The 27,691-nt window shown below is 42.2% G+C and overlaps 1 protein-coding gene and 1 long non-coding RNA gene across 6 annotated transcripts; one reads left to right on the forward strand and one right to left on the reverse strand.

Annotated features, from left to right (window-relative positions):
* Window positions 1-1,838: 1,838 nt before the first annotated feature.
* Window positions 1,839-2,783, reverse strand: LOC146351180 (uncharacterized). The gene is made up of 3 exons (XR_014789547.1): window positions 2,694-2,783; window positions 1,932-1,996; window positions 1,839-1,859 (listed from the first exon to the last, which is right to left on the reverse strand). It is a non-coding gene; the product is annotated as an uncharacterized LOC146351180 (long non-coding RNA).
* Window positions 2,784-5,290: 2,507 nt separating this feature from the next.
* IWS1 (interacts with SUPT6H, CTD assembly factor 1) lies at window positions 5,291-25,518 on the forward strand. Of its 5 annotated transcripts, none has more exons than XM_084846769.1 (14): window positions 5,291-5,794; window positions 8,997-9,112; window positions 11,142-11,931; window positions 14,570-14,759; window positions 15,025-15,082; window positions 15,404-15,498; window positions 16,204-16,354; window positions 17,530-17,612; window positions 18,418-18,547; window positions 18,929-19,046; window positions 20,053-20,164; window positions 20,579-20,635; window positions 20,823-20,934; window positions 25,121-25,518. In XM_084846769.1, the coding sequence occupies exons 2-14, from the start codon at window positions 9,047-9,049 to the stop codon at window positions 25,250-25,252; spliced, it is 2,094 nt and encodes a 697-aa protein (XP_084702895.1). In that variant the 5' UTR covers window positions 5,291-5,794; window positions 8,997-9,046; the 3' UTR covers window positions 25,253-25,518. The 5 variants fall into 5 exon arrangements, with proteins under 5 accessions (XP_084702895.1, XP_084702896.1, XP_084702891.1 ...); XM_084846770.1 differs by lacking the exon at window positions 5,291-5,794 and adding an exon at window positions 5,935-6,195; XM_084846765.1 differs by lacking the exon at window positions 5,291-5,794 and adding an exon at window positions 7,048-7,264.
* Window positions 25,519-27,691: the final 2,173 nt, after the last annotated feature.

Raw genomic sequence — 27,691 nt, forward strand, 5'->3', positions numbered from 1 at the left:
TTAAAGCCGACCACCTGCTTACTTGATTGTTGCCCATCTTGGCTCATTATGAGCTGCAGGGAGAGATTTAGGGAGGGGATCAAGGTGGTGGTGAATGCCTCCCTCGAGGAGGGAGTGATGCCATCAGCCCTCAAGGAGGCAGTGATAAGACCACTGTTAAAGAAGTCCTCTTTGGATCCCCAAGACTTGAACAACTTTTGCCTGATCTCGAATCTGCCGTTTGGGGGCAAGGTGATTGAGCAGGTGGTGACTTTGCAGTTGCAGGCACACTTGGAAGAAGCTGATTATCTGGATCCATTTCAATAGGGCTTCAGGCCTGGGCATGGGATAGAAACGGCCATGGTCGCCTTGGTGGATGATATGGGGAGGGCTCTGAATAGGGGCGAATGCTCCTTCCTTGTTCTCCTTGATCTCTCAGCAGCTGTTGATACCATCGACCATGGTATCCTCCTGGACCACCTGGAGAGTTTGGGCATAGGGCACACCATATTATGGTGGTTCCGTTCCTTCCTCTCTGGCAGGTACCAGAGGGTAGCTCTGGAGGAGGAGCCTTCAGACCGTTGGCTGCTCACTTGCAGGGTGCCACAAGGTTCTATTCTCTCCCTGATGTTATTTAACATCTATATAAAGCTGCTGGAGGCTATCATCAGGAGGTTTGGGGTGCAGTGTCACCAATATGCAGATGACACACAACTCTACCTCTCATTTAAATCCTCGCCAAGGCTGGCTGTAGAAACCCTGTCCAAGCACCCCTACCTTCCCAACCATCTGCTCCCATTGGTAGTACAATGGTCTCCTCTCTTCTAGACTACTGTAATACGCTCTACGTGGGGTTACCCTTGAAGACGGTTCGGAAGCTGCAGATGGTACAGAACGCGGCAGCTTGCCTGATTAAAGGCAGCCGCCAGCAAGATCACATCACTCCAGTGCTGAAGGAGTTGCACTGGTTACCAGTTGTTTTCTGGGCCAAATTCAAGCTGTTGGCTTTGACCTTTAAAACCCTATACAGTTCCGGCCCAGCCTATCTCAACGAGCGCCTCCAGCAACACCAGACAGGCCGCTCAACAAGATCAGCCTCGGATGGCCTTCTCTCTGTCCCATCAGCCAGGACAGCTGGGCTGATGAGGACTAGGGAGAGGGCCTTCTCTGTGGTGGCCCCCACTCTGTGGAATTCCCACCCTAGTGACGTCCACCATGCCCCCTTTTTGATGAGCTTCTGCCAAATTAAAAACCTGGCTGTTCAGGTGGGCATTTGGGGTGGGTTAGGGTTTTTTAGAGCAGTGTTGTTTTATTATGTTGTTTTGTTCAGTTGATTATGTAAATTTGTTGTATTTCGTGTTATTAGTATTGTATGCTGCCGAGAGTGGCCGGGTAGCTTGCCAGATGGGCAGCTAATAAATCTAATAAATAAATATAAATAAATAATATTAGGAGGTGTAATTACTGGTGATTGAGTGCAAGAGGGCCCATTTATACCATTATCAATCAATAGTGATGAACAAATTAATTAGCAATGTGCATGTTGAACTGTGTAATGCTGAGCAACATTAATCCCGCTATTCTAGAGAACAGAAGTTAATTTGTATGAACATACACAGAGAGAACTTCGCAGCAGCTTCTTAATAAATACTCTGCCATCTGGATAAAAGAACTGAAATAGCACATGGCTCTTATGCTGTTCTTTTCATCTTTTTTCTTGAGAAAATTCACATTAGTGAATAAAGGTTTGCATCGGCCTCAACAGAGTCCTGTGGCTCTGGATTTCTGCAGTTGTGGATATATCACCCTACAGCTAAATGTTAACTCCACATTACGTACCTTTTGCCTTCCGCAACTTCCCGTTGACCACCTCTCTTCACCTAAGCAGATTTGTATTGTTAAGTCCTTGAACGCTGGAAGGGGATAAGGGCGACAGAGAGAGAAATACATACCAACTAAAGATCTCAGATATTTCCCCAGTTTCTCGAGCATCTTATCTTTAGCTCATTCAATGCTGCTGTGAAAGGAATAAAATCAAGATAGTTCTTGGATGCATGGCATTGCATACCTACACACAAACACACACAAATGCCATGAAGGTGGGTATTCTTACTCTGGGTGTTGCAAGGTAGGTCATTCTTCCCTGCTGTGCAATCTTATTACAACCTAACTGACATCCATCCTTTTCCTTGGGATCCAGCCAACAAAGCTGGATTAAAAGCACATACTGCAGATAATTTTGTGCCAAGATTTGGCTCAACAAACCCAAGCAGATAAACATACTCAACAAACAGAATACATTCATATGTAAATTGTTTTTAAACTTTGTATATTGTATTTTAATGTTTTACCTTTTGTAAACTGCCCAGAGAGCTTCGGCTATGGGGCGGTATAGAAATGTAAATAATAATAATAATAATAATAATAATAATTCATAAGCACTCCTACATTGCTCTCTGGAATCAGAAAAAATAATAATAAGCCTAATAAGTATTTTTCTTATAAATAATGGCAATATTGCAGTATAGCTTAATTAAAATGATATATGCCAACCTCACTTATTTCCATGACATATACATATGAACTATTGCAAATTATGGTGCTTAGGGTTTTTAAAGCTTCTTTGAAAAGTTCTAGGACATTGGATCAGGTATGTATGCTAGGAGCACAAGGGAAAGTGTTGCAATGCGCAACATGAGTAATCCAGTACCTACTAGTTGGCATGAGGCTGCATGGATCCAGCTCTAAGAAGGTTCAGTGTCAGTATGAATGTCTCGTAGCTTGTACTAGCCCTGCTGCCAAATGTTCTGGAGCTGTGGGCAAACTTATCCCTCTTGCTTTAGATACCTAGACAGGCAAAAGAAATGCAGAAAAAGATACCCTGTCCAGAAAGCACTCACCATTCCTTTTTGTAGCTGTGCCTGTGAGGCCCCACCCCACCCAGCTGGTAGGGAAGAGTGAACTTTTATGCATATACAGCTGTTTTGGTGCTTTGCCCGGCAGTAGGAGGGCCTGTCCTAGATTTGAGTCTTAGGATGCTTCCAGATGAGTCTTTTATTGGGGGGGAGGGGCAATCACCCTGCCTCATTCATGGAATTTTAGGGAGGGCCTAGACATTATCTTACACTTGTAACCTCCCATATTTTCCCACCATTTTTTCTGTCTTTTTCTTTACCGCAGAAAATCTGTTAAACGGATTAAAAAAGACAGAATTGCTGCACAACACATTCAAATTAGTAGTGCTAGGAGCCTTCTGTTGGGAAGCACCCACAAAATTTAGAATTTTTTTAAAAAATGAACAAACCAATAATGACCTAGCACAAACAGTTTTGGATATAAGGCATAGGACTTTAGCACCATTGAGTATGGTATCCTTCTGAGGTATCTGGCAGGAATGGATCTTGGATATACACTTTTTGAGTGGCTCCAGCCATTCTTAAGAGGCTAGGTCACAGAAGGTGATCCTGAGAGTTCTCTGCGACAATTGGTTCCATTTTATCCCCTGGTCTGTTTAACCTCTACAGGAAGTCACTGGGAAAGGTTGTCTGGAAATTTGTAGTGTGGTTTAATTAGTATGATGCTGATGATGACCAGCTCTATCTCTCCTTTCATTCAGATTCCAGAGGCAGTGGACTTCGTGAACCATTATCCAGGATTAATGGATGTGGCAGAGACTTGATCCACACAAGATGGAAATTCTGTTTGGATCTATGCCCACTGCCAACCTGCGAACAGATAGTCATCTACTTCTGTATTGGTTCATAGTTGGGGAGTGCTCCAACTTTGCTCCTGGATAAACAGATGATACTGGTGGGACAGGAGTGCTTTTGTGTAAGTTCAGTTGATGTGCTAATAGTAGCCTTTCTATCCCCATGAACCCACATGCACACTTCATTTGATGGCCTGCTGTATGTTCCACTTTTGAGGTGCAGCTGATGGGCAAGAGGAGCATTATTTTCTTGGTACTGGAACTCTTATGGAATATCTTGCAATGAGTAATTTGGCTACCCACTTCAGATACCAACTGAATTTGTTGTTGTTGTTGCTTAGGTTCACTTTTTAAGAACATGGCCATCATTTGTCACTGTGGTCATTTACCACTTTTACAGCACAATCCCATACATCTACTCAGAAGTCCCATTGGCTTTAAAAGGACATGCTCTCATGTGTGTATAAGACTGCAGCCTTAGGCTGCAATCCTGTACACACTTATCTTGGAATTAGCCCCATTGAATATGGTGGGATTTACTTTTGAGTAACCATATCATAAGATTGGGGTGTATTATTTGTTATTGGTGTTGCTTGCTGGTCTTGCATTTACTTCTTCATACTTTTTATTATTTGTTTTCCACTTCAGAGTACATTTGTTATTAAACTCATTAGCCACCTTGAGGGCTCCATTGTGGAGCCAAAAGGCAGAATAGAAATATTTTAATAAACATATAAATACATGTTTAATTATGTAACACATACTGCTCCAGTAATCCAGTCTACTCAACTCAGCAATGGCAAGGTCAAGTAAAATGTGTAACAAGCAAGGAATTTGCCTTGAGAATTTAGATTTTTATTTTTTCAAGTTGCTATGGATTGACAGAAAAAAATATTATTTATTGCATTTATATCCCGCCTTTTTTCCTCTTGCAAGGAATCCAAGGCGGCTTACATTATCCTCCTCCTCTCCATTTTATCCTCACAACAACCCTGTGAGTTAGGTTGGGCTGAGAGTTTGTGACTGGCCCAAAGTCACCCATTGAGCTTCCATGGCTGAGTGGGGACTAGAACCCGGATCTCCCGGCTCCCTGTCCAACACTCTAGCCACTACACCACACTGGCTCTCTGTACTTTAAAATGTTCTGTACTTTAAAAACTTTTTTTTAATGGCATGGTCCTCTTATGCATGTTTACTCAGCTACCCCATTATATTCAATGATGCTTAGTTATGGGTAGGTTAACACCTACCTAAATACATATATTTGGGACAAAGTCTCATCGAATTCAGTGGGATTTCCTTGTGAGTAAACACACATAAAATATTATTGCGTGACTACAATCCTAAGCCTTCCTTGAGGGGTAAGTTCCACTGAATTCAGTGAGACCTTTGAGTAAGCATACACAAAACCAGGCTCCAAGGTTAGTTTCTCTGAACACTTACATGGGAATAAACCCCAGAGTTGTGTCATCACCTGTCACTGCTCTTCTGAAAGGTTATTGTGCTTATTTTGCATAACTGCAAATGTGAAGGCCTGGAAAAAAACCACAGAAAAATTGAAAAAGACAACCCCTCCCCCTCCCCCGCCCAAGAGGCTGGGGGGGTGGTCCTTGGAAGAAAATGGGTTCCCCACCCCTATATTTTCCCATTTTTCCTCAAGCTGTGTGTGTGCTTCCTGACAAGGCTTTTATAGTGCCATCACCCTGCCTCATTCTCAGATTTTTACTAGGGTGGGGGGCCCAGACGTCGTCCTTGTTTTCCACTCATATCCCTTTCCCCGTGTTTTCCCACATTTTCTCTCTTTTTTCCTTAGGCAGAAAATCGGTTAGGGTAAAAAAGAAAAGCAACTGCTACACAACGCCTTCTGGTTGGTGGCGCTAGGAGCGCTCCGTCTGGAGGCACCCTCGGGTTGTTTCTCCGGGCCTTGCTACCCTAACCGTCACTACTTCGGGGCTTAGCAGCATGAACAACCTGTGTCGTGCCGTGTATCTCCGAGCCAAAGGGCCAGGCCAGAGGCAAAAAGGGAGACACTGTGACGGCGCGCTCCATTTCTGAGGCCGAAGACCACGCAGCGAGGCCAGCTCCGTCGGAGACTCGTCGGCCAAAGTAAGCCTGAGCGACAGGTTGCAGCGAGGTCGTACAGAGCAGCCAGACCCTTATATAGCCGCCCATGAGCCGTTCAAACCATCCCCACCCGCCACAGAAAGGGCAACACCACCTCCCATCGCGAGACAGCCACCTCTCGCGAGCAAACTGCCGCCATTACACTCGTTCTCAAGCCACGCGACATTGTGTTAATCTCTCTCAGCGTAGATTTATAATTCGTAAATTGGCAGAAGCTGCCTACCGTGCTAGTTCCTTTGACTTTATTATGCTCGCCCCGCCCCGCGGTGGAAGTGAGAGCTCCTCATAGAAAGCAATGGAGAAACCCGGGTTCTCTTTTGAAACTTAGCGCCGCTGTGGTTGGGCATCCGTGTGCCTCTGTCCCCCCCCCCCCAAATCTAAAGGTAGCAGCAAAACGAGAAGTTCATACCCTTTCTAAGTCAGGGTCTTTTGGGGGAAAGGTGCGGGTTTTAAAAGTGTGGAAGCGGGCTGCGTCTGCATGCAAATCAATAAGAAGCAAAGCTGCGTGCAATTGCGCTCTGAATTATTTGGCCTGGGGTTGGTCTTTGCTGCAACCTGAAGGAAGCTTGGTATGGGGAGCATCCGGTAGAAATCCAAACTGACTTCTAACCTGCACTGTTAACAACAATGGACGACATTGTAAGACTATCGTAGACCACTTTTTCTCTTTTCCCCACCCCCATATGAGGATAATGGACTGTACTGACGTTGGCTGGGTATTTAAAAAAAAATGTTTAAAAACGAAACATGAGTCACTGGAGGAGACCAGGGTCCAAATCCCCATTCAGCTGGGTGAATGGACCAGTTAGTATATTTCTCTGCCTAAACTATCTTACAGGACTGTTGTGAAGATAAAATGGGAAACGGAGAGGGAAGGACTATGTATGTTTTCTTGAGCTCCTTAGAGGAAAGATAGGATTAAATGTAAGACGTTTTAAAAGTTAACGTATTTTTCACATGAAGTAAGTCCAGAGTTAGAAAGAGTAGGAACGCCACTGTTGCTGTCTTGAGGTTTGGGGGGCGGAGGGAATAGAGTCTAAGAGAACCAGCAATCTCATGAGTAGAGTTATTCCATCCGTTATTATCTCTATGGCTCTCAGAGGATTGCTCCCGGAACCTACGCCTTTCCTCGACGCCATCACGCGATAGTCCTGACACGTAAATCGCACATGCGCGAGGACCTCTGAGTTCCGTTCAGGGGTGGCGCCATTTCAGAGTTACGGAAGTTCCCACCTACGGCGCGGGGGCGGATGGGAAGGTCGTGGACACTGTTGCTTCCGGCTTAGAAACTGGAAGGTGATTTCCCCCCTTCCCTCCCCCACCTCGATCCGGTTTCTGCGCCCCTCTCCGGTCCCCGCCACCAAAATCGGAGCCCCGCCCCCTCCGCTAGTCGCCCGGTAGTAGTGGGAGGCGGGGCTATGGAGACGGAGTATTTCGGTGGGGAGCAGTCAGGTACAGTCGGAGGAGCTGGGAGGGTCTGCTCAGCCTGGTTTATGGGATTGATAGGCTGAGTGGTCGTGGGAGCGGGTGTCATAGATGCGAGTAGGGTGATGAGATGGGGAGCCCACGCGCTTGAGCGGGAGGGGGCAGGCTGCCTGCTGGCTAGTTCTGATGTGTCAAAACGGCGATGCGCCTTACTTTGTATTGTACCCTTTTATTCTAACAGTGTGTGCGTAGTACAGCCGTTAGGCCATATGGGGGATGTGGGTTTTGCTAAGTGGCAGCAGGTAGTTGATTCCTTGGAGTCTCTTCCTAATTCGCGCTGGTAAGCTTAACCACAAATATTTGGAGATCATGTGTCCGTATTACATACCTTTACTTTCAGACCTCTGAGAATACAGTCTCACAGGAAGGAGGTGAGAGCTCCTTCAGATTACTTCCCTGTTGATCAGTGGGGTGCTTAGGCTTGCCCTTCATGGTTTGGGGGCAGGCTGTGAGAGAGAGCACTTCTTTGAGCCCAGTAATGTCCTCCTTACTGCTTTGCTAGTGCTGATCTTGCTCCTGGGCAAAGAACAGGAACATTTATAAGGTGCAGTTGGGTCCTGTATTGGTCCTGCAGCTTGACCCCTGTGCTCAAGCATTGTCTTTTTCTGGCTGGTCTTCCACTTAGTATGCTTTGCTAGCTGGTGTAGTGTGTGGGATCCTGAAAATGATTATGTGGGCCATAAGTTGCACCTTTCAGAACTGAAGGCTCTAGCCAACATCCCTCTTCTCTCCCATTTGTATCCTTGCTTTGCAGTAGTACTGAGAGTTTATTCTCATTTATAATTTGTACTTGGGCACAGTTAACTGAGTATACATTACATAAAACTTTCATAGAAAATTTGGTACATATTCTTTACAATACTCTGAAGTGGCAATTGCGACTGAGCCCTTGCCTTTGGATGTTTTAAAGGGCCATGATGAGAGGCCTCATGCATTTTGCATTTAAGCATTTATACCCAAGTTCAAAATGTAATGACAGAATCAGTCCTGAATTGCTGAAACTTAGAGCAGCCCTTGGTACTTCTCAAAATTGTGAGAAACTGTTTATTTGGGCAAATTCTTAAAGTTTTCATCTTTATATGGTCTGTGAATCTCTAACAAGTGTATCAAATGCTGTTGAAACCTCTTTGGAGATGAGTTGCTTCTGTAATAATGCCACTATTACAGTTGCATATGACTCTGACTAGGTTGTAGATGACATGATTGACATAGTAACTAGTTATAGGATGGAAGCCTGCCTTAGTGTGACTGTATCATGAAAACCATCATGTCTGTTTAATTTATTTTTGATGAGCCTATTAATTCTGTAGTAAGAAGTTTGTCACTTGTTTCTGATACTGTTTATCTTCATCATAGTCCTCGTTTTTAAGAATGTAAAAAAATTAGCAATCTTTGAGGATATTCAGTCTGTATTTTTATTTTTATTTTTTGTTTATTTATTACATTTCTATATGATCCAATAGCCAAAGCTATCTGTGTACAGAGGGCTGGATCTAGACTTAGTCATACTTAGAATAGACCCATTGAAATAATGGGACTTAAGTTAGTCACAACTAACAATATTTCTCTAATTCTACACATAGAATGTCAGTTAGGAGTCCTATTTCTGTTACTAGTAATTGAAATATCTAGTTGTTTCTAGGTGGAGAAAGCTGCTGTTAAGCTTTAGTCTGATTTAAAAACAAATAACCTGTTGCAGATGATGGTGGAGCCACACCAGTACAGGATGAGCGTGATTCAGGATCGGACATGGAAGATAACGGAAATGAGCAGCACTCTGGATCAGAGAATGGAAGCATAGGACAACATTCAGAGGTAGTCATGAAATAGTTTCAAGGAACCAAATGAAAAAGTATTAACTGTGGCTCATGCATGTAGGAAGAAAGGCTTTTCTTGGAACTTAATATAGGTGTTAACATGACTCTTTAAAACAGCCCCAAACACTTCAGTAGGAAGCAATGAATGGCAGTGTTTTTGCAAGTGTTACTAGCTTTCTAGATGGAGGAGAGTACGTAGAAGATAACTTTCAAGTTCAGACTTTGAAATAATTTTATTTAATGTGTGATTTTAGCAGTGGAAATGGGTATTTGTTGATAAGCAAAGATAAATAAATAACTGTAAAGGTCAGTTAAATTGCATAGAACAAACTGAAATGACTTGGTACACTAGAATGCGTTTAAGATAATTACCAAATACTAACAAAAGAGAAGCCTTGAACTTGGATCTTGTGGTAAGCATGTTTGCTTGAGTTCAGTGGGGCTTACTCCCAAGTGAGTGTGTATAGGATTGCAGTCTGAGTTCTCCAAACAACTATAGGTTGCTAATCTGATGGGGCAACAGTAGAAGCCAATGCTACAGTTGGCAAGTTGCAATACATTTAAGAGGCTAAGAGAGCAATCCTATGGCCCCTAGATGGCATCTGTGGGACCATAGGATAGTTTGGATTCCTGGATCTGAGGTCAGAGACAGTGCTCTGATCTTTGACCCAGGAGTATGAGCTCCCCTCCCCCTCACAGCCAGCATGGAGAGAATCGCACCAGCTGCCTCTCTGAGGTCATGACAGCAACCTCGGAAAGGAGGGAATTGGGGCGTTCCCATGGGAGTGGAGGGGACTGGGGAGGCTGGCTTACGAGGTATCCTCCAGCCTCCTTCCCTCCCCGTCCCTGATGCCCCAGTTAGACAGGTGAACTGAAATACAGAGTGTGGGAAGTGTGGAGGTGATCACTTTCATGCTCCTCTCGCTCTGCAGAGGATTCCTGGCAGCCTCCAAGTTTGGAGGCTGATGGCAATCCCGATAGGATTGCACCCTAAAAATGTAATTCACAAAAATAAGTACTTTTACCAGGATAATTTAATATTCGGATGCCCTAGTTAATATCTTTCTGCTTCCTTCCACCTAGAGTTATTATTTAAACTAGCAGGCATGAGCTGTGATCCAAAGAGCTGCTTTAGATGAGCCTAAGGGCGTGAGCTAGCCCAGAGGGCTTTTAAAATGATTTTCCTCTTAACAACAGACTCCCTGCAATATCACAAGTTGTCTTTGAAACTCCTATCACTGTCTAAAGTTGGTTGCTATGCAGCATGGGGTCTGTTGCTCAAGGAATACAAGCCCAGAGTACCCCTGCATGCACAGAATTAGGTGGATGAGAGAGTGTGCCCACATCACTTTGACATTTAGGATCTAAGATGTTTGAGCTGCAAGTTAAAATTCAGGAGACAACAACTACTAAAATCTTGCTGGTATTTTGTTATGTCTGTGTTCTTAGGGGAATTATAAATCAAACTGAAGAGCATTGCTTCTGTCTGTAATAGTTCTAATGCAAAACTCACTTGATGAATGCAGTTCTCAGTAGTTTTACAGCTGTGGATAAAAGGTGGGTTTATAGGTATATAGGCAACCTAAGGGGCTCCTTTTAAGTACTGGAGTTTTGGTTCTTGTACAACAAGATCTTGTGCAAGCAGACACTTTCTAATGGAGTAAAGTATTAGGGAAACTCCTCCATAGTGCATTCATTAGATTTGAGTAGGTTGCATAGCCAAAATCCCATACCTACATATGCTTTTATCACTTTGATCAACTTGATTGAGTATGGTATGGAAAGCAATAGCTGTGATGCAAAGAGACTTAAGGCTGCAGTCCTATGCACATGTACCTGAGAGTAATCCCCACTGGACATAGTGCTACTTACTTTTAAGTAAATATGCATAGGATTGCGCTGTAATTCTTATTTCTTTATGAAACTTTTTTGAGCTACAGTACCGAAAAATTTTGATAAGGTAAATTCCTGCTTTGTTCATCTTTAACTTGTCTATTATAGCTTGCATGGCATTATTTTTTTTCCAGAACGAGCTTAGTGATGGAGAAGATGACAGACAAACTAGAGGAAATCCCATGACAGACTCTGAAAATGAAGATACTCCACTACAAAAACATAGTGATTCTGAAAATGAGGATGCCCCAAATCATAATGCCAGTGACTCTGAAAATGAAGGGGCTCATAGAGATAAAGACAGTGACTCTGATAATGAGGATCATGCAGTTCACCATGCCAGTGACTCTGAGAATGAGGATGCTATAAATAATGAGGCCAGTGATTCTGAGACTGAGGAGCCTCCTAAAGGCCATGATAGTGATTCTGAAAATGAGGAACCTCAGAAACACTTGGCCAGTGATTCTGAAAATGAGGGGTCTCATAAAGGTCATACGAGTGACTTAGAAAATGAGGAGCCGCAGAAGCATCCAGCCAGTGACTCAGAAAATGAAGACCCTCAAAAAAATGATACTGACTCAGAGAACGAGATGGCTGCAAAACCTCTTGCCAGTGACTCTGAAAATGAGGAGCCAAAGGTTCAGCCCAGTGACTCTGAAACAGAAGATGGTCCCAATAACAAACCAAAAATAGAATCAGGTGAGAGCAACAGAGAAAATGAGAAAGAGGAGGAAATGGAGAATGGTGCTCAACTTTCAGATAGCGATCCCATAGGAAAAAGACTTCATGGCTCTGATAGTGAGGATGAAGACAGTCCTAAAAAACGAAAAATAGACAGCGATGAGGAACAAGGGAAAGAAGAGGAAAAATCGGCAAAGAGGAAAGCTACTGTCCTCTCTGATAGCGAGGATGATGAAAAAACATGTAAGGAAATATTAATTTAGAACTAGTTTACAGTGCATGTGGATTGCATGATTTCTCTTCACTTGATTATTCAGTAACTGATGATTCCCAACTGAATGTATGAACTGACTTAATTGAAATGGTGATATTAACATTTTGCCTCTGATGTGATCTGAGATAGCTCCTTCATAGCTGCGTGTCACCACTTGCATCACCAGCCTTTCAAGTGATGAACATGCATATGTGAACTGGCCCTTAGTCCCTGCATGTTCAGGTAGGAAGAACTGATGCCAAGGAGGGGGAGTTTTATCCTCTTCAGAGTCATATATTACTTGATCAATTAGGATGAGGAAGGCTGTTATGTGTTAACAATATCAGTGACACTTTCTAATGGTTTGGGGGAAATACAAACGTAAAACATCATTCAACTGAAGCTCTTGGAAAAGTATATAGTAACAATACTAATAATGCCAAAGTGATAATGTTGTGTTCTGGGATACTTTCATTCATTCTTTTACTGAAACAGTTTATATTGCTTGCTTCTGTAGAAACCTGCTTTCACTTGTATGTTTGGAATCTTATTCATGTCAGAAGCACTGCTGCATTAGGGTAGATTTATTCATTTATAGCAATATTAGCTGCTAAAAACCCTTTCTAGAGATTTTTCTGCTGAGGTGCTACCATACCTGAAGGAGTGGTTTTCAAAGTAAAAACAGTACCGTATTATCAGATCAAGTTAACTCCCTCCTTTCCACATTGTCATAACTAATTGTCATTACTGAAAACAATATTTATTCTAAATCAGGCAAATATGTTTAGAAAATGAATGGGACTTTGCTATGCATCATGTAATATTTAAATTAGCCAAAAGTCATGTTAATCAGTTATGGAAAACAAATTGATTCCAACAAGTAGCAATTTTCCTGTCAGAATATCCAAGACTGATAATAAGGTTGTTGTTGTTGTTGTTCAGTCGTTCAGTCGTGTCCGACTCTTCGTGACCCCATGGACCATAGTACACCAGGCCTTCCTGTCCTGCGCTCTCTCCCGGAGCGTGCTCAAGTCCATATTCATTGCATCAGTGATGCTATCTAGCCATCTCATCCTCTGCCGTCCCCTTCTCCTTTTGCCTTCAGTCTTTCCCAGCATCAGGGTCTTTTCCAGAGAGTTTTCTCTTCGCATTAGGTGGCCAAAATATTTGAGCTTCAGCTTCAGTATCTGCCCTTCCAAAGAGCAGTCAGGGTTGATTTCCTTTAGGAGATAATAAGTTTAGGACTCTATTTAAAATAAAATGCCTTATAAAACATAGTTGTGAGGACTTTAATCATAAATTTACACCCAGCTGCCAAAGCTGAATCAAAGGCAGTTTAGTATCTGAAATCTATCCTTCTCCCCTGTTACAAACTAGGATCAAAGAACTTGTAGGCAGCCCTGAACATCTGTTTTCTTGAGCCAAGTGTTGGGGGGGGGGGCCCCTTGGAGCTGCAGCAGGTGTTATGACTTCCCTATCTAGCCTGACTCTGATGAGTTTGATCTGTGGACCTTGCGCTGTCAATTCAGTGCTTTCTATTCCATCTCTTCTTTCTGCACCACTAAGCAGAAGAAAGTGGAAGGCTGTGTATGTTTCATTTGCCTGCGCTTAGTCCAGTAGGGGAGAAGAATGGGTGGGGGGCACCAAGGCAGGGTGTACAGGTTTCCTTTGACATTTGTAGAACTGTACTTGCGACTTAAGCTTCACCCAAAAAACTGTATATTAACTTTATTCTTGATAGTATATGACTTGTGATGTAAGTCTAAAGTATGCTTCCTAAAGTGTAAGTGGTAGTTGAATCCAAAATTATTTTTTTTAAAGACAATTTACCTTAGTATACTATCCTGACCACTAGGTAAGATTTTTGCACCAGTCAGTGGGCCACTGGATTAATGCGCTGTGCTTCCCATACCTGCTGCTATTCTGCATCATTCTGACGGTCATGAAATATCTGGTTGTTGGCCTCATCTGGATAACTTGCCTCAGTAAAGTTAGGGTAGGAAACTTAGGGAGCAATCCTATGTGGATTGACGGTCGCCTCCAACCCCAGGGTTGACCGCCTATCCAGTGCAGGGCAGGAGGAGTGGTGAGGAGCGGATCTCTTCCTTGCTCCCCGTGCCCTGCTTTCATGGCTAGACAGTCAATTTTGGCTGTCTAGCCGTGGGACCTCAGGGCGCAGGAAGTGACGGCCGGACAACACATATGTGTCATACTAGCATTTCCAACCTCCCCACCCCACCCTTGGGAACACCCCGTTTTTGCTGCTCTTACAAGCACAGGGCCGATCCGTGCTGCCTACGAGGCGGCGTGGGATAGGTGGGGTCAGTTCTCCAGGAACCAACCTATCCTATAGTTGTCTAGCTGCTGACTAGCAGCCATGGGATTGAGTCCTTAGTTAGTTAGCTATGGGCTCATTACATGCGTCTTGCTGTTGCTTGGTATATGAGTTTAAATTTTTCTGTAAAGTTCAGTTGAGTAAGAGACTGTTAACTCTTGGTTAACCATTTCTGTTGCTCTTCTTCGTAATGTTAAATGAAGGAGATTTCCTCCTTGGCACTTGTTGACTGCTCTCATCCAAGGTGGCTCAATTATTGATGCATGTATTAATTTGTTCATCTGTGTTGGCAGCTGCAAAAAAAGGACGCATAATCTCAGATGGTGATGAATCAGATAGTGATGCTGCAGCAGAGAAATATGAGAAGCAGAAGAAACCCATAGATTCAGATAGTGAGGACGATGATGACAAGGCCGAAGATGGGAAGAAAAAAGAAGAGAAGGATCTGTTTGGAAGCGATAGTGAATCAGGAAATGAGCAAGAGTAAGTTCCTTTCAAGTATGGAAGTGACAAATTCAGGATCTGGAACAACAGTGGGTAGATGGGACATATATATTGTTATAGGGAACAGGGTTGATGAATTAGGTGAAGGCAGAGTGCAGTTGCTGGAGCTCTGAATTTTAGGCTTTTAACTCTGTTAGAACTAAGTGAACAAACATGCTGACATCCTGTCAGTAAAAGCCCATGCTGTTGATAGCATGCCTGCAGGGAATGAATGAGAAAATAAATAGAATCTTTTTTTCTGCAGAAACCTTATTGCAGATATATTTGGAGAATCTGGAGATGAGGAAGAAGAGGAGTTTACCGTAAGTATATTGTGAACTTCTTTATTGTTACCTTTTCCATCTTCTCTCCACACTTCCTCCTTTCTTTTGAAGCTTCTATAACTATATAAATTTAGTGGGCTGGTTATGCTACGCTACGCTACTGCTGGATTAAATTGTACTCCTTTGTCAGCCCTGCTATTTGTTGGATACAATATACATATTCTTAGTGGTCAGGAAAGTAGCGGCCTGGATGCTAGTATGAATCTTGAGAAATATTAAAAGGTTTATAAATGCTGTGGCAGAGCTCTGTTTAGAGAAGTCATCTGTAAATGCATTGACTTGTATTAACTTTAATCCAAGGGGTTTAACCAGGAGGATTTGGAGGAAGAGAAAGCAGAAAGGAAAGGAGCAGCAGATGATTCAGACTCTGATGACAATATCAAAAGAGGAAAACAGTGAGTCTTAATTGTGATTATTACAAAAACTGCCAGAAAACCAAAGGGGTGGAAGAAAAGGATGCCATAGCATAGGAGACTAGGAATATGGAGTAAATGATAAAAGTTCCCATATTGCACCCTAGGATATTGGGACAAAGAAACAACATCTATTCTCACTTTGAAAATATAAAAGCCAGTAATCTGTATCTGCCCCTAACACTTGATTACAACCCACAAGTCCTTTGTAAGACAGAGAGAAGCAGTAAAGAAAAGAATATGTATTCCTGTGCTCCTTAGATTTTAGCTAATGTGCTGCAGCTCCACCTTGACTGAGCTCCAAAATTATTTAATTTGTGCCTATTAAAGGCATTCCAGATTTGCTGTTAGGACAGTTTCACTTCAGGATTCTGAAAGGTGTTCAGCACGCTCAATGCAAGATGAGTGGCAGCAGATAGCTAAAGTCCCAGCTTATTTTAAACGACTGCTTTCCCCAGCAGCGCCCTAACATTGCATTCAATAGTTCTCAAGGCTGCTGGCCTATACAATTATATTGTTAGGACTACATTATATCATTCTAAACTCTACATTACTATAATGCTTACAAGCAGATAAAGTGTCTGAGCTGCAGTTATGTTGATTAACTAAAGTGACCCAACACAAAAATTCATCAGGCTGTAAGGGGGTCATTCCAGTCTGTTTTTATTTAAACCTTCTATGTTTCAGTATGGACTTCATGTCAGATTTTGACATGATGTTACAACGGAAGAAGAGCATGAGTGGCAAGCGCCGGCGCAACCGTGATGGCGGAACATTCATTAGCGATGCTGACGATGTGGTCAGTGCAATGATCGTTAAGATGAATGAAGCAGCAGAGGTGTGTGTCTTGCATTCAAAGCTCATGTGACTTCAGTTCACCCAAAAGTAATTATTTTCAGCTCTCTGTTGTGGAAAGCAATTATGCAGGAGTAGCGCTGAATGGAGCTGAAAGCTATAATTTTCCAAATACTGAAGGGCTTATCTGTAAATTTGTAAATTAATTCAAAAGAGGTTCTCAAAGCACTCTTTTAGTACTGCTTGTAAAGTTTGCCCTGTCATAACTCTTACATTATTCCCATCCTACGGGAGTTGCAGAAATGAGGCAGGTGAAGACATTGACAACACAACAGTCAACAGTCAGAATTTCCCTTGTTTAGTGTATAATTAACCAGTGGGGTAGTGGTGCGAGAGCCGATTAGGTGGTGGCAGTGGCAGCAGCTGACTGGCAGAAGGAAACCATACAAACAAGTGTAAGTAGATGGCGTGAGAGAATGGCAGCAAGGAAATAGGGATTCTGGGCATTAGAGGGATGCTAGTGACTGATAGAAGCACCAGCGTAGAGTAGAAGAATTGACTTGGAACGTGGGAGGACAGAGGCCAATAATTAGGCAGGAACTAAGTAGCAGAAGGGCTTCAACCAGGTCGAGAATGGGGTGATAGCAAGATGAGTGGAGACAAAGGATGGAGCATCAAACTGGCTGAAGCGCCCCAATTTAGCAGTGAGTAGACTCTCCTGGGAATTCAGCAGGAGAGCAGTGATGTTGTGTGCACTGCCCCTACGCAAATGCAGAAATATATACATTAATATGACATCAATGGTGTAAGAACCTATATTGCAAAAAAACAAAACAAAACCCACACAAACCTTTCCATATGTTCTGCTTGTGTTATCAATATGCCCTGTCAGGTTTTCTCCAATCATAAAATGCCTGCAGTGAAAATTAATGTCTGGATTGTACATTGTAATCAAATAATTGTACTGTTTTCAAGATTAAAAAGAAATAACTTGCAGATAAGCTCTATCATTGCTTAAAGCTGTGGCATCAGGCAGACCAAAATGCCAGTGAAGTTTACAAAAATGTAATTGCTACCTTGTGGTTTTGTTCTCCTAGTAATTCTGTTACATCAAGTTTGTAATAAAATCAGTTTGCCTTGTAAGTCTTCTGTACTGGGATTTTTGAGTGTTCTGGTTTCTTTTTGCTTATTCTTCATTATATCTATAACTTCCCACAGGAAGACAGGCAGTTGAATACACAGAAGAAACCTGCACTAAAGAAGCTAACTTTGCTTCCAACTGTAGTTATGCACCTTAAAAAGTAAGTGAGATTCTTCTCATTATTTTTCCGCATGATGTTGGAAAAGGGAAAGCTTGATGTGTTGCAGCAGGGAGATTCAGAACAGCTAAAAGGAAGTATGTCTTCACACAGTGCATAGTTAAACTATGGAATTCACTACCACTAAATGTAGTGATGGCCACCAATTTGGATGGCTTTAAAAGGGGATTAGACAAATTCATGGAGGAGAAGGCTATCAATGGCTACTAGTCCTGATGGCTATATGCTACCTCCGGTATTAGCAGCAGCATGTCTATGTAGACCAGTTGCTGGTGAACATGAGCGGGATGGTGCTATTGTACATACATCCTACTTGTGGGTTTCCCACAGGCAGCTGGTGGGCCACTGTGGGAACAGAATGCTGGACCAGATAGGCTGCTGGACTGATCTAGCATGGCTCTTACGTTTACCACCCCACATTCCATAGGGGGATGCTGGGATTTGTAGTCCAGAATACCTGGAGATCACCAGGCTGGGGAAGGCTGGTGTATGCTAATAAACCCTTGCTTCAGTCCTAGGTGTAAAGTACTGCAGTTAACCTTGCTCTTAAACATATTTGCTTTACTGTTTAAATTGAGATTAATTTAAATGTTAGGATTTTTAAGCCTAACACTTACATGTTAACATGTATGTTGTGACAGTTTTAAAACTTCTGTCTATACCGGGGGAGATTGGAGTAGAGTTGCCCCTGAAATTTGCCTAAAGCTAAGTTCAAGGTGAATTTGGAGGAATTTCAGTGGGAACAATTGTTTCAGTAAGACTGATGGCTTTCATTCCAAATTTCTAGGCAGGACCTGAAGGAAACTTTCATTGACAGTGGTGTGATGTCAGCTATTAAGGAGTGGCTTTCTCCTTTACCAGACCGGAGTCTTCCAGCACTGAAAATTCGAGAAGAGCTTCTGAAGATTCTGCAAGAGGTTAGCATCTTATACCTAGCTTGCAGAGTCGGCATACCTTTTATGGAAGACCAGGCCTATAACTTTGTGATGAGTCTCTGAAAAGGGGTAAATGAACATGCCTAGAGAAGGAATACAAACGAACACACACACACACACACACACACACACACACACACACACAATTATAGGCTGGGATAGCGTCATATGTATGCCTAAGTCAGCTGTCTGCACAGGCAATGCTGGCTGGGGATGCTGGGAACTGTAGTTGAACAAATCTGGAGAGCACCAATTTGGCGAAGGCTGTTCTACTTTTCTAAAACATTTGCATCTCCTACAAAGCACAGTCTACAATTCCGGGCTTTTAGCAGATAAATGTTTTCTATGTTTGTGTCTATTCAGTTGCCTAGTGTGAGCCAAGAGACCTTAAAGCACAGTGGGATTGGGCGAGCAGTGATGTATCTCTATAAACACCCTAAGGAGTCACGGCCCAACAAGGACATGGCAGGGAAACTAATTAGTAAGTAAACTTTGTGATGCAGAGCTGTGTTCTTCATCAGCAGTTTCTTCTGTTGTAAAGTGAGTGTGATGCAAGAATCTACAAGCTTATACAAGACTACTTCTGATGATATGAGGACTGTATTAATTTTTTTGCTTGTATGGCTCTTAACTTCCTTTTCTTTTGCTTCATTATAATATATTGCAATTAAATAACATATGCCAAGACTAAAGTTATGCTTACACCAAACTAAGTACAGCGCTGTTGTACATGAGCTGGACTTGATAGCAACCAGAATGTATAGTCTTAAAATGTTAATGCTCTTTTCTGTTTCAGTATCTTTACTATGATACTTTAAGAGTTTAAATGCCTTAAATTCTCTGAGGTTTATATCTCTTTAGGTTACATTATTGGCAGTAAATTGAAACTAGATTGTGAACCAAAAGATCACAGGCAATGTGTTCTGTTAATTTGTTATTTAACACAAGAAAAGCGTCTTAGACATATATTTTGTGTCTTTATTTTTTTATTAGTCATCTCCATAATGTTTTATAATTTTTACCACTGTATAAGATGCCAGATATATATTGGACACAGTAATGGATTATGTTAAACTTTAATTCTGTTTTGAACAGTGCATCATTTTATTGTATTATTGAATGACTGGTGATGGCCTTCAGCTAGGCAATAAAGATTTGGATCTGGATTTGAATGCAGTAGAGGCTAAACTGCTGATACAGTGTGTACACATTTATCACAGTTTGAAATTTAGCTCAAGAGACATGAGGTCTAGAAACATTTTTTTTAATGTAAGCCAGGAATCTTGTGTTTAGTGCCTGAACAGAAATAGTACTAGCATGTGATCCATCATATGCTATATCGTAAGTGCAACTTGTTAAATGTGAAGCAATGCAAGTGGATGCCTATGGCAAAGTTGCTTTGGGTAGAAGGAGGTTCTTTCAGTTGCTGTGTGTGCATGCAGCACTGCTGCACAACTTCATCAATTTTTGTTCTAATTAAAAAACAGATGAGTGGTCTCGGCCTATTTTTGGTCTAACATCAAACTACAAGGGAATGACTAGAGAAGAAAGAGAACAGAGAGATCTGGAGCAGATGCCGCAGCGAAGGCGGTTGAGCAGGTAGGCATCTATGTGTATATGCAAAGCCTTTCAGCGTTTTGGCCCTAAAAGCTGAGCAACTATTTTTCTTACTGCTGACTTATAGCTTAGGCCAGTTGTCATTCTCACACTAAACTCCATTCCCTGGATCATTTTGAAACTTGCACTTCAGTTGATAGAGTCTTGATTTTATCAAAGTCCTACTTATTTTCACAAACTTGTCCCTACCCCACATCCCATATTTCCTCTTCTACAGTTGACAATTGTCCCTTGTTCTATGGGGGCTGCTATATATGCCTACTTTAATGTAAAGGACGTGGATGCTCCTACAAAGGCACTTTATCAATGTCCTTTTCTCTGGGTTTGTGGGAGAGAGACTGTGGTGAAGATGTTAATTCTCCTGCAGTAAGAAATCTCTTTCCTCTGTCTTTACAGCTCTGGTGGTCAAACGCCCCGCAGAGACTTAGAGAAGGTGTTAACTGGAGAGGAAAAGTAAGTCTTTCTCCCTTTTTAAAGTACCATTTTGCTATCTCCAGACTTTGGTTCTCTGGCTTGTGATGGAGAGAACCTTGGAACTTGGGGAGTGGGGGGCAGAGTGGAGATAAGAGAAGGGGATAATTTGAGAGAGACTTAATGTTTGAGCTATCTCATGTTACATAGCAGCATCTTATTTTCTCAGAGCTCTTAGACCTGGTGATCCAGGATTTTGTGCTCGTGCAAGAGTCCCAATGCCCTCCAACAAGGATTATGTAGTGAGACCAAAGTGGAATGTGGAAATGGAATCTTCCAGAGTAAGTGACTGAGGGTGGAGGGAAGGCATTTATTCTGCAACACTGTGCCCAGATCAGTTCTAGGTTAGATATTATGGAAATCAGTTGAGCCTCTTTTCGCTGCTGCTTTTCTTCAGGCTTCATCACATTGTTTCTATCCATGTATTGCAGATGCCTTAAGAGGTCACTATCCTGCCCAAAGACAATCTGAAAATCCAGCTAGATTAGTTTCTTATTTCAAAGCATTGTTGGAAAGAGCTGAAAATCAATTACTGGTAGCAGTAAGGATTGCAATCTTAGATTACTGCTCTGCTTAGAAGTGATCTTGGACCATTTGTAGGAAGAGATCCTCCTTGATATAACTCTTTAAATCATTCCAGAGTAATTTTTTTGGAACTATTCTTGTTTTTCCTGAGGATTGGGCCATCAAAAGATCGTTCCTCATCCCCGCACTTCCATTTCATTACGTGGAACTAGATTAAGTCCATTCATACACCTTGGGCAGAACAGGTGCAGCATGAGCACTAACATAAATTATGTTGAGGTAGCGTAAGGGACGTCTGGTGCAACACCAATAGTGTGAACTGGCATGACAGGATTCCCCAGAGAATTCTGTCATGCTAGTTCACACTATTGGTATTCCACTAGAGCTTCCTCATGCTAGTGCAACGTAATTTACATTAGTGCTTGTGCCGTATTGGATACTGCTGTTTGAGTTTAATTCATATTTTATATGTAAACTAAGGCAAGTGGAATGAGGCATCATTAAATGTATTACAATTTTCTGTTCTTATCAATTGTCCATCCTTTAACTGAGATGTTGTTTCTAGCCCGGGACTATTAAGAAAGGTATTAACCGGTTGGAAAAACACAAGAGACGGTTTGCTGAACAGAAACGACTCTGTAAAGTGCATCGAGCTGTCAAGTTCAGCATTGAAGGCAACAGGATGCCCTTATAGCCTTGTAATTCTGCTTGTCCCAGGTCTGAGAGGTATCCTCAAAGGAGGTGTGAACAGTGCATGTGCTTTAACTGTTGCCAGTGCTACATATTCAGACAAAGTAGCATGTATCCACTAACTATCACTTGGGAAACTTTGAGCCAAAGGAGTCACCTCCCATTGTCAGATTATCCATTCCCCAAAAGTTCTGTGAGTGGGTATCCAATGACCTCAAAAGTTTTGAGTTTTAAAGCTGGACTACTCCATCAGGGACACAGTCAATTTTAAAAACAGTTATCCGGGCCATCTATAGTAGGAAGGTTACCCTGTATGATGATTTTATAGCTGAATGTGATTTCTCTGTGATGAGAACAGTTTTAAACACAGTTCTGCGGGAGGGTAATGCAAGCTTGTGTCTTTAACTTCAAGCATCGTATGGTGGATAAACTAACTTGCATAACATATTTTATAGTTAAGTTTAACTTCTCTTTGAGGAATAGAAAGGTGTGATCTGTCTTGGCATTTTTCACGTAGTCAGCAAGATAGATAGCATTTTCAAAATACTCTTCACAGATCTTGGATGACACCTACCTTAGCACTTATCTGGCAGTCTCCTATCCTAAGATCCCCTTTAACTTCAGAAATATATCTGCCAACATAGTAGTTTAGGCAAAAGCAATAAAGGAAGCTACTATCTTTGCCACCTTAAGAGTTCACTGTCGTATCTAAAGAAACAATCTGAAAATCCAGCCAGAATATTTTATCTTGGATCCAACGATCCTGCTCCATGAGGGAATATAGTTTTGCCTGCAAGACCAGGAGGTGGTGGGGGTCATCTATTTTCTCCTAACAACCTGCATTTCTAACAAAACTAGTGTGTGGCACAATTAAGGCCTAGGTGCCACTTTGCTGTGACTTTCAGTTATCTACATACATATTCTCTCCTGCTGTGCAGCTTCCTGCATCCCCTGAAATGTCACTCTGGGGCCAGTTTTCGAGGAGTGCAGGAGCCTGCAAACAGGGATGAGAATCTGGACCACCACCATAACCGGTAGAAGTGTCATCCACTTGGAGAGGTCGATCTTTGGATCCAAACTGTGTTTTGCAAGGAAGGCCAGAGGAAATTAGCAGCATTTATTTGGGTTGCCCCTCAAATGAAGTCAAAACTCAGAACGCTCAGGCAGAAGTTCAAATCTGTTCAGCTATGACATTCATTGAATGGATGTGGGCAAGCCTACTATTTCTTGGCCTACTCTTACATTACTCGTATTTTGATGGTAAAATGAGAGAACCCCAAGAATGTTGCTCTGAGCTCCTTGGAGGGAAGATGGCACAAATGTGACATTCCTTTATATAAGGATTTCTATCCCACCCTTTTACTGCTTACACACCACTCAGGGTAGATTACAACAATTAATACCAATTGTACAATATAACATTGCATAATAAAACAAAGGCCTGCCAAAATTTAAAAAAAAATGTTTTTACAGTCTGGCGGAACACAGCAAAAGGGAGCCAACTGAGCTTCATGGGCAAAGAGAAGGCCCTTTATAAATAAATGCAAATATTTTGTTTTAACTAAGCTCCTGCAAGTTGAGGTATGAGTATCTAATATTGTCATCTCCAATATGGCACCCATAAGGCCCTTCAATTCCTGCCCCTTCCTTCCTAATATGAGGCCCAGGAGCACCATGGGAAAGTAACAGTGGCAGGCAGCTGGAACTTCAGCAGATACTTCCCCTTGCAGTGTGCCCAACCACCCAATAAGAATAGGAAGGCAGGGGAGGGAATCCTTTCCCAATGCCTGTTAAGCTTATGGGGGGCATCATTGCGGGGAAGGCAGCAGAGTGTTCAGAGGGGTGGCAGGGGAGAAGCGAAGCAGCTGGAGGGGGACTAAGGTGTAGCACAAGGGTCAGGAGAGAGAGAGAATGAATGAAGTGCTAGAGAGTAAAATGGATCTTCCTGAATTTGTATGATTTTTACATGGGATTCCTCCAAACACACCATCATGAAAAAAACACCAGCATCTCCCTCCCTCCCTCCCTCCCTCCCTCCCTCCCTCCCTCCCTTCATTTGCATCATAATATATTTTAGGTTTACAAGTGAAGTTAATCGAAACAATTGATAAACAGAAATGCAATCTTCCCCCCTCCCCAGATTTTGGATGAGAGCACAATGTCTTCCCTCAGTGTAGTACTTCTGTTGCAGTGTTATTGCATTTTAGACGTGTTTAAAACCCAACCTTTTGTATATTCAGAAGAGTGACTCTTTACCCCAGGCAGCATAATAATTGCTATGGAAATCATGTGTGAAATACGTTCGCACAGATGCCGTAGGCCTGTGACATGACTAGTGCTGAGGCGCACCCAGACGTAAGGCCTGGCTGTTCTGAATTGTTTTTAATGCTTTTGCGTTGGAGCACTCAAAGGGGAAGCAGGAGAAAACAATACAGCTGTTGGAGAGAGGGGCCACAATTCATTGGCACAGCACATCCCTGGTTCAAAGGATTTGGGATAACAAGTGTTAGGGAAAGACCTCTGGCATGTAGCTACCAGTTGAGGTAGACCACAGTGAGCTAGATGGACCAATGGTCTGGTTTAGTATAAGGAAGCTTGTAAATGTTATTTTCTCCTCCATTCTCTTTTCCTTAGTTGTGTAGGCTATATATTGCACTGTTGTCTTTGAGGACTTGCTGGCACACTGGGTACACAGCTCCTGATTGTCTAAAGGTGCAATCCTATACATGTTTGGACAGAAAAGTCTTACAACTCCCAGCATGGCTGGCTGGGCATGCTGGGAGTTGTAGGATGTTTTTTCTTTCTAAACTTGCATAGGATTGTGCCCTAAGTCTTGTACATAGCCACGTTTCTGTGGGCTTTTGGTAACCCACTAGAAATTTTCTGTTAGTTTACATGTATTGGAGTAGTTGTTATTGCCCACCATTATAAAATGTGTACTTTATAAAGCTGATGCTAGACTGTTAATTCCATATTACAAGAATGTTAGATTCTGTGCTTCTCTGGTGTGGCAATAAAATGGCTTATTTCTCTGATAGCAAAGCTTTCATTTCTGTATTTATAGTAACTGCTTACACCCCATCATTTGAGAATATGCTGTTCGAATTCTCCTGTGGCTTTACCAGCTTTTGAATTGAAGGATAGCAGCTGCTAGAAGAGTTTGGCATGCATGTTTTGTCCTTTAAAAAAAAACACACAACTAATCTGAAATTTCAGCCTCTTCCTAATAGTAAGCCTAAGTTTTCTTTCAAGTTCCAGGCAAGCTCAAAGAAAGGGGTCAGCCGCCTGGACAAACAAATGCGGAAGTTCACAGACATCAGGAAAAAAAGCAGAACGTCCCATGCTGTGAAAATCAGCATTGAAGGCAATAAAATGCCTTTGTGACCCAGAATCATCTTTGAATTCTGCTGGAAGAAGTGCATCTATAGACTCTTGGAAGATGTCTACATTTTTTAAAACAAACTTTGGGTTTTTTAAAGTGTATCTTCAAATGGTTGGTTCAGTTGGTTGTAATACATGTTGAGTGAGGGTTATGAACCCTGGAACATTGTTCATTATGATTGTATTTAACCCTGATCTCTTGTGTCCTTTGTACAGATGAAACCTTGTATTGCTACAGACCTCAGACATTAAAATCTCTTTCTGATGTGTGGGGTTGTGTGGCGCTTGGTGAAATAAATGTACATTTAGAAGGTTCAGCACATCATGCTGAACTCTGAAAATTGATAGCATATATGACATACATACACATACACACACACACACACACACACACACACAAAGCTAAGAGTAACCTCAAGTCATAACATGTACCCCTAACCTGTGAAATGTGACAATTCTGTGGAAGTTTAAATGTGCCTACGTTTTATGAGACTTAGGGTGCAATCCTAGGGCTGCTAGACAGTGTCTAGGTGGCCATAGGACTTTTCAGGTCCCAGAGACCTGACTCCCCACCCCTGCCACCTCATAGGCAGTGCAGTTCATTCTTGGCTCTGCGCTCGTAAGAGCAGTGCGGAGCCAGTGAAAATGGGGCGTTCCCAGTGGTGGAGAAGATACTGCGGAAGCACCGTTACGATGCTTCCTGTGTGCTGTCTGGCCTCCCCCCCCCCCCGATCCGATGTACCCTGGCTAGACAGCCGAAATTGGCCATCTAGCTGCAAATGCAGGGAGGCCAGAGCATGGAGGAGAGGGTCCCCTCCGTGCTCTGCCCAATCTGCATTGGATAGTCAGCTGCCCCCAAGTTTGGAGGCGGCCGGTTGTCCCCATAGGATTGCACCCTTCAGAAATTAATTGTGCCCTTAAGTTGCAATGATAGCAATGGAACCTAGGCATACCCAGCTTCTGCTTGGTTGTAACTGTATAATACACAGTTCAGCCTATAAAAATAAGATGTATGGATAGCAGCAAGCATCCTTCAATCATCTAAAACCTTGTTATGGTCGTTGTCATTTTACCCATAAGTACTTGTGCATCAGAGTAAATAGTGAGTGATTATGACAGTATGGATGTACTTGGACAAGTAATACTTTGAAGTGATAAGAAATCCTACCTTGTCAATTTATTTTGAGTGGAGCATATGGTTTCATCCCTACACCTTAAAGACGCATATGGGATCTTTTAACTATGGCATTGTGTGGCACTTGAAAATGGGCAGCTGAGAGTTTGTTCTCTTCATAGTTCTGAGACCAAGATTCCAACAGCATGTGCTGTTCATTAAGAACTAATAAGGATTAAAACATCAGAGGATACAAGCAGTTTGTTTGTAATAAGTTAAAATAAGACTTGACATCTATAGAGTTAACAACTGCTTAGGACACCCAGAGATGCTAGTGATCCTAGCAAGTACAAGGCAAAACAGTAACTAGTAAGAGGAGGACAGCATGTGCTGTATGCTTTTCCTAGTCTGTGTTGGTGTGTGTGTCCAAGTACGGGAGGAGAAAGGGATAGGTGGAGGGGCAATACAATCAAGGTTTTCTTAGGGTAGCATTTTGCAAACAAGGGGATTCTAAAGTGATCTGGGAGCAATTGCACAACAAAAGTCTTGACTGGAAGCACCATTATCCCCTAAATAGTCTTTTGGGCTGCAGTCCTAAACCCACTTTTCTTGGGAGTTGAGTGGGACTGACCTCTTGAGTATTAAAAAAGGTAACTGAAGGAGCCTGAATTACTAGGTATTTGACAGAACCTTTCATAGGAAACATCTGAAAAATAATGCTGTGTATTATGTAATTAATCTGAAGTGGGTGCCATGTATAATACTTAGGATGAAAGACGCTTAAAGATATCAATTGCCTACAATTCTTATGTTTAAAACCAAGTCCTAACATTCATAGTATTTAATAAAACATTAGGATAGTCCAGTTATCATCGTCAGTGGGAAAACATACAGACATTACATATTTAACAAGTTGTTTGTTCCTCCGTTTTAATTGGAAGAATTGTGATATACAATATACACATTGGTAGAACTGGTTTCTTTAGATCCCTTTTTCACATCCTAGTTGCTGCCTCAGACTGTTGCAGTCAGTGGGTTGGATTCACACTTAGTCATACTTTAGAGTAGTCCGATTGACTTTAGTGGGTCTACCCTAATGTATTGCTAAGTCTGGCTATATAGCCCAGTGTTAGCAAGATGGATGCTGAGGCCAGAGAAGAAAAAGTATGCTTTCCACAAGATGTTTCTACTTAAAGCTCAAAGCAAAGTGGCAGCAAAGATTTTATTAAAATGAGTTGCGTCAAAGAAAGGTATTCCCAGCTCATCTCTTTCTCAATAGTAGATGTGTGAATAAGCCCTTTTCACATGTCATATTTTTGGCCATGGGA

The sequence above is a fragment of the Heloderma suspectum genome, chromosome 3 (genome assembly GCF_057233095.1).
Source record: "Heloderma suspectum isolate Gila_16-S chromosome 3, 16-S_ref, whole genome shotgun sequence".
Lineage (NCBI taxonomy): Eukaryota > Metazoa > Chordata > Lepidosauria > Squamata > Helodermatidae > Heloderma > Heloderma suspectum.

What these genes read in the sequence shown, in the direction of transcription:
- IWS1 (XM_084846765.1), top strand. Translation starts at nt 7,231, where the DNA reads ATGGAGACGGAGTATTTCGGTGGGGAGCAGTCAG. An exon ending in TTTCGGTGGGGAGCAGTCAG is followed by an intron (nt 7,265 to 8,996) that starts GTACAGTCGGAG and finishes AACCTGTTGCAG; the next exon opens with ATGATGGTGGAGCCACACCA. An exon ending in AGATGAATGAAGCAGCAGAG is followed by an intron (nt 16,355 to 17,529) that starts GTGTGTGTCTTG and finishes AACTTCCCACAG; the next exon opens with GAAGACAGGCAGTTGAATAC.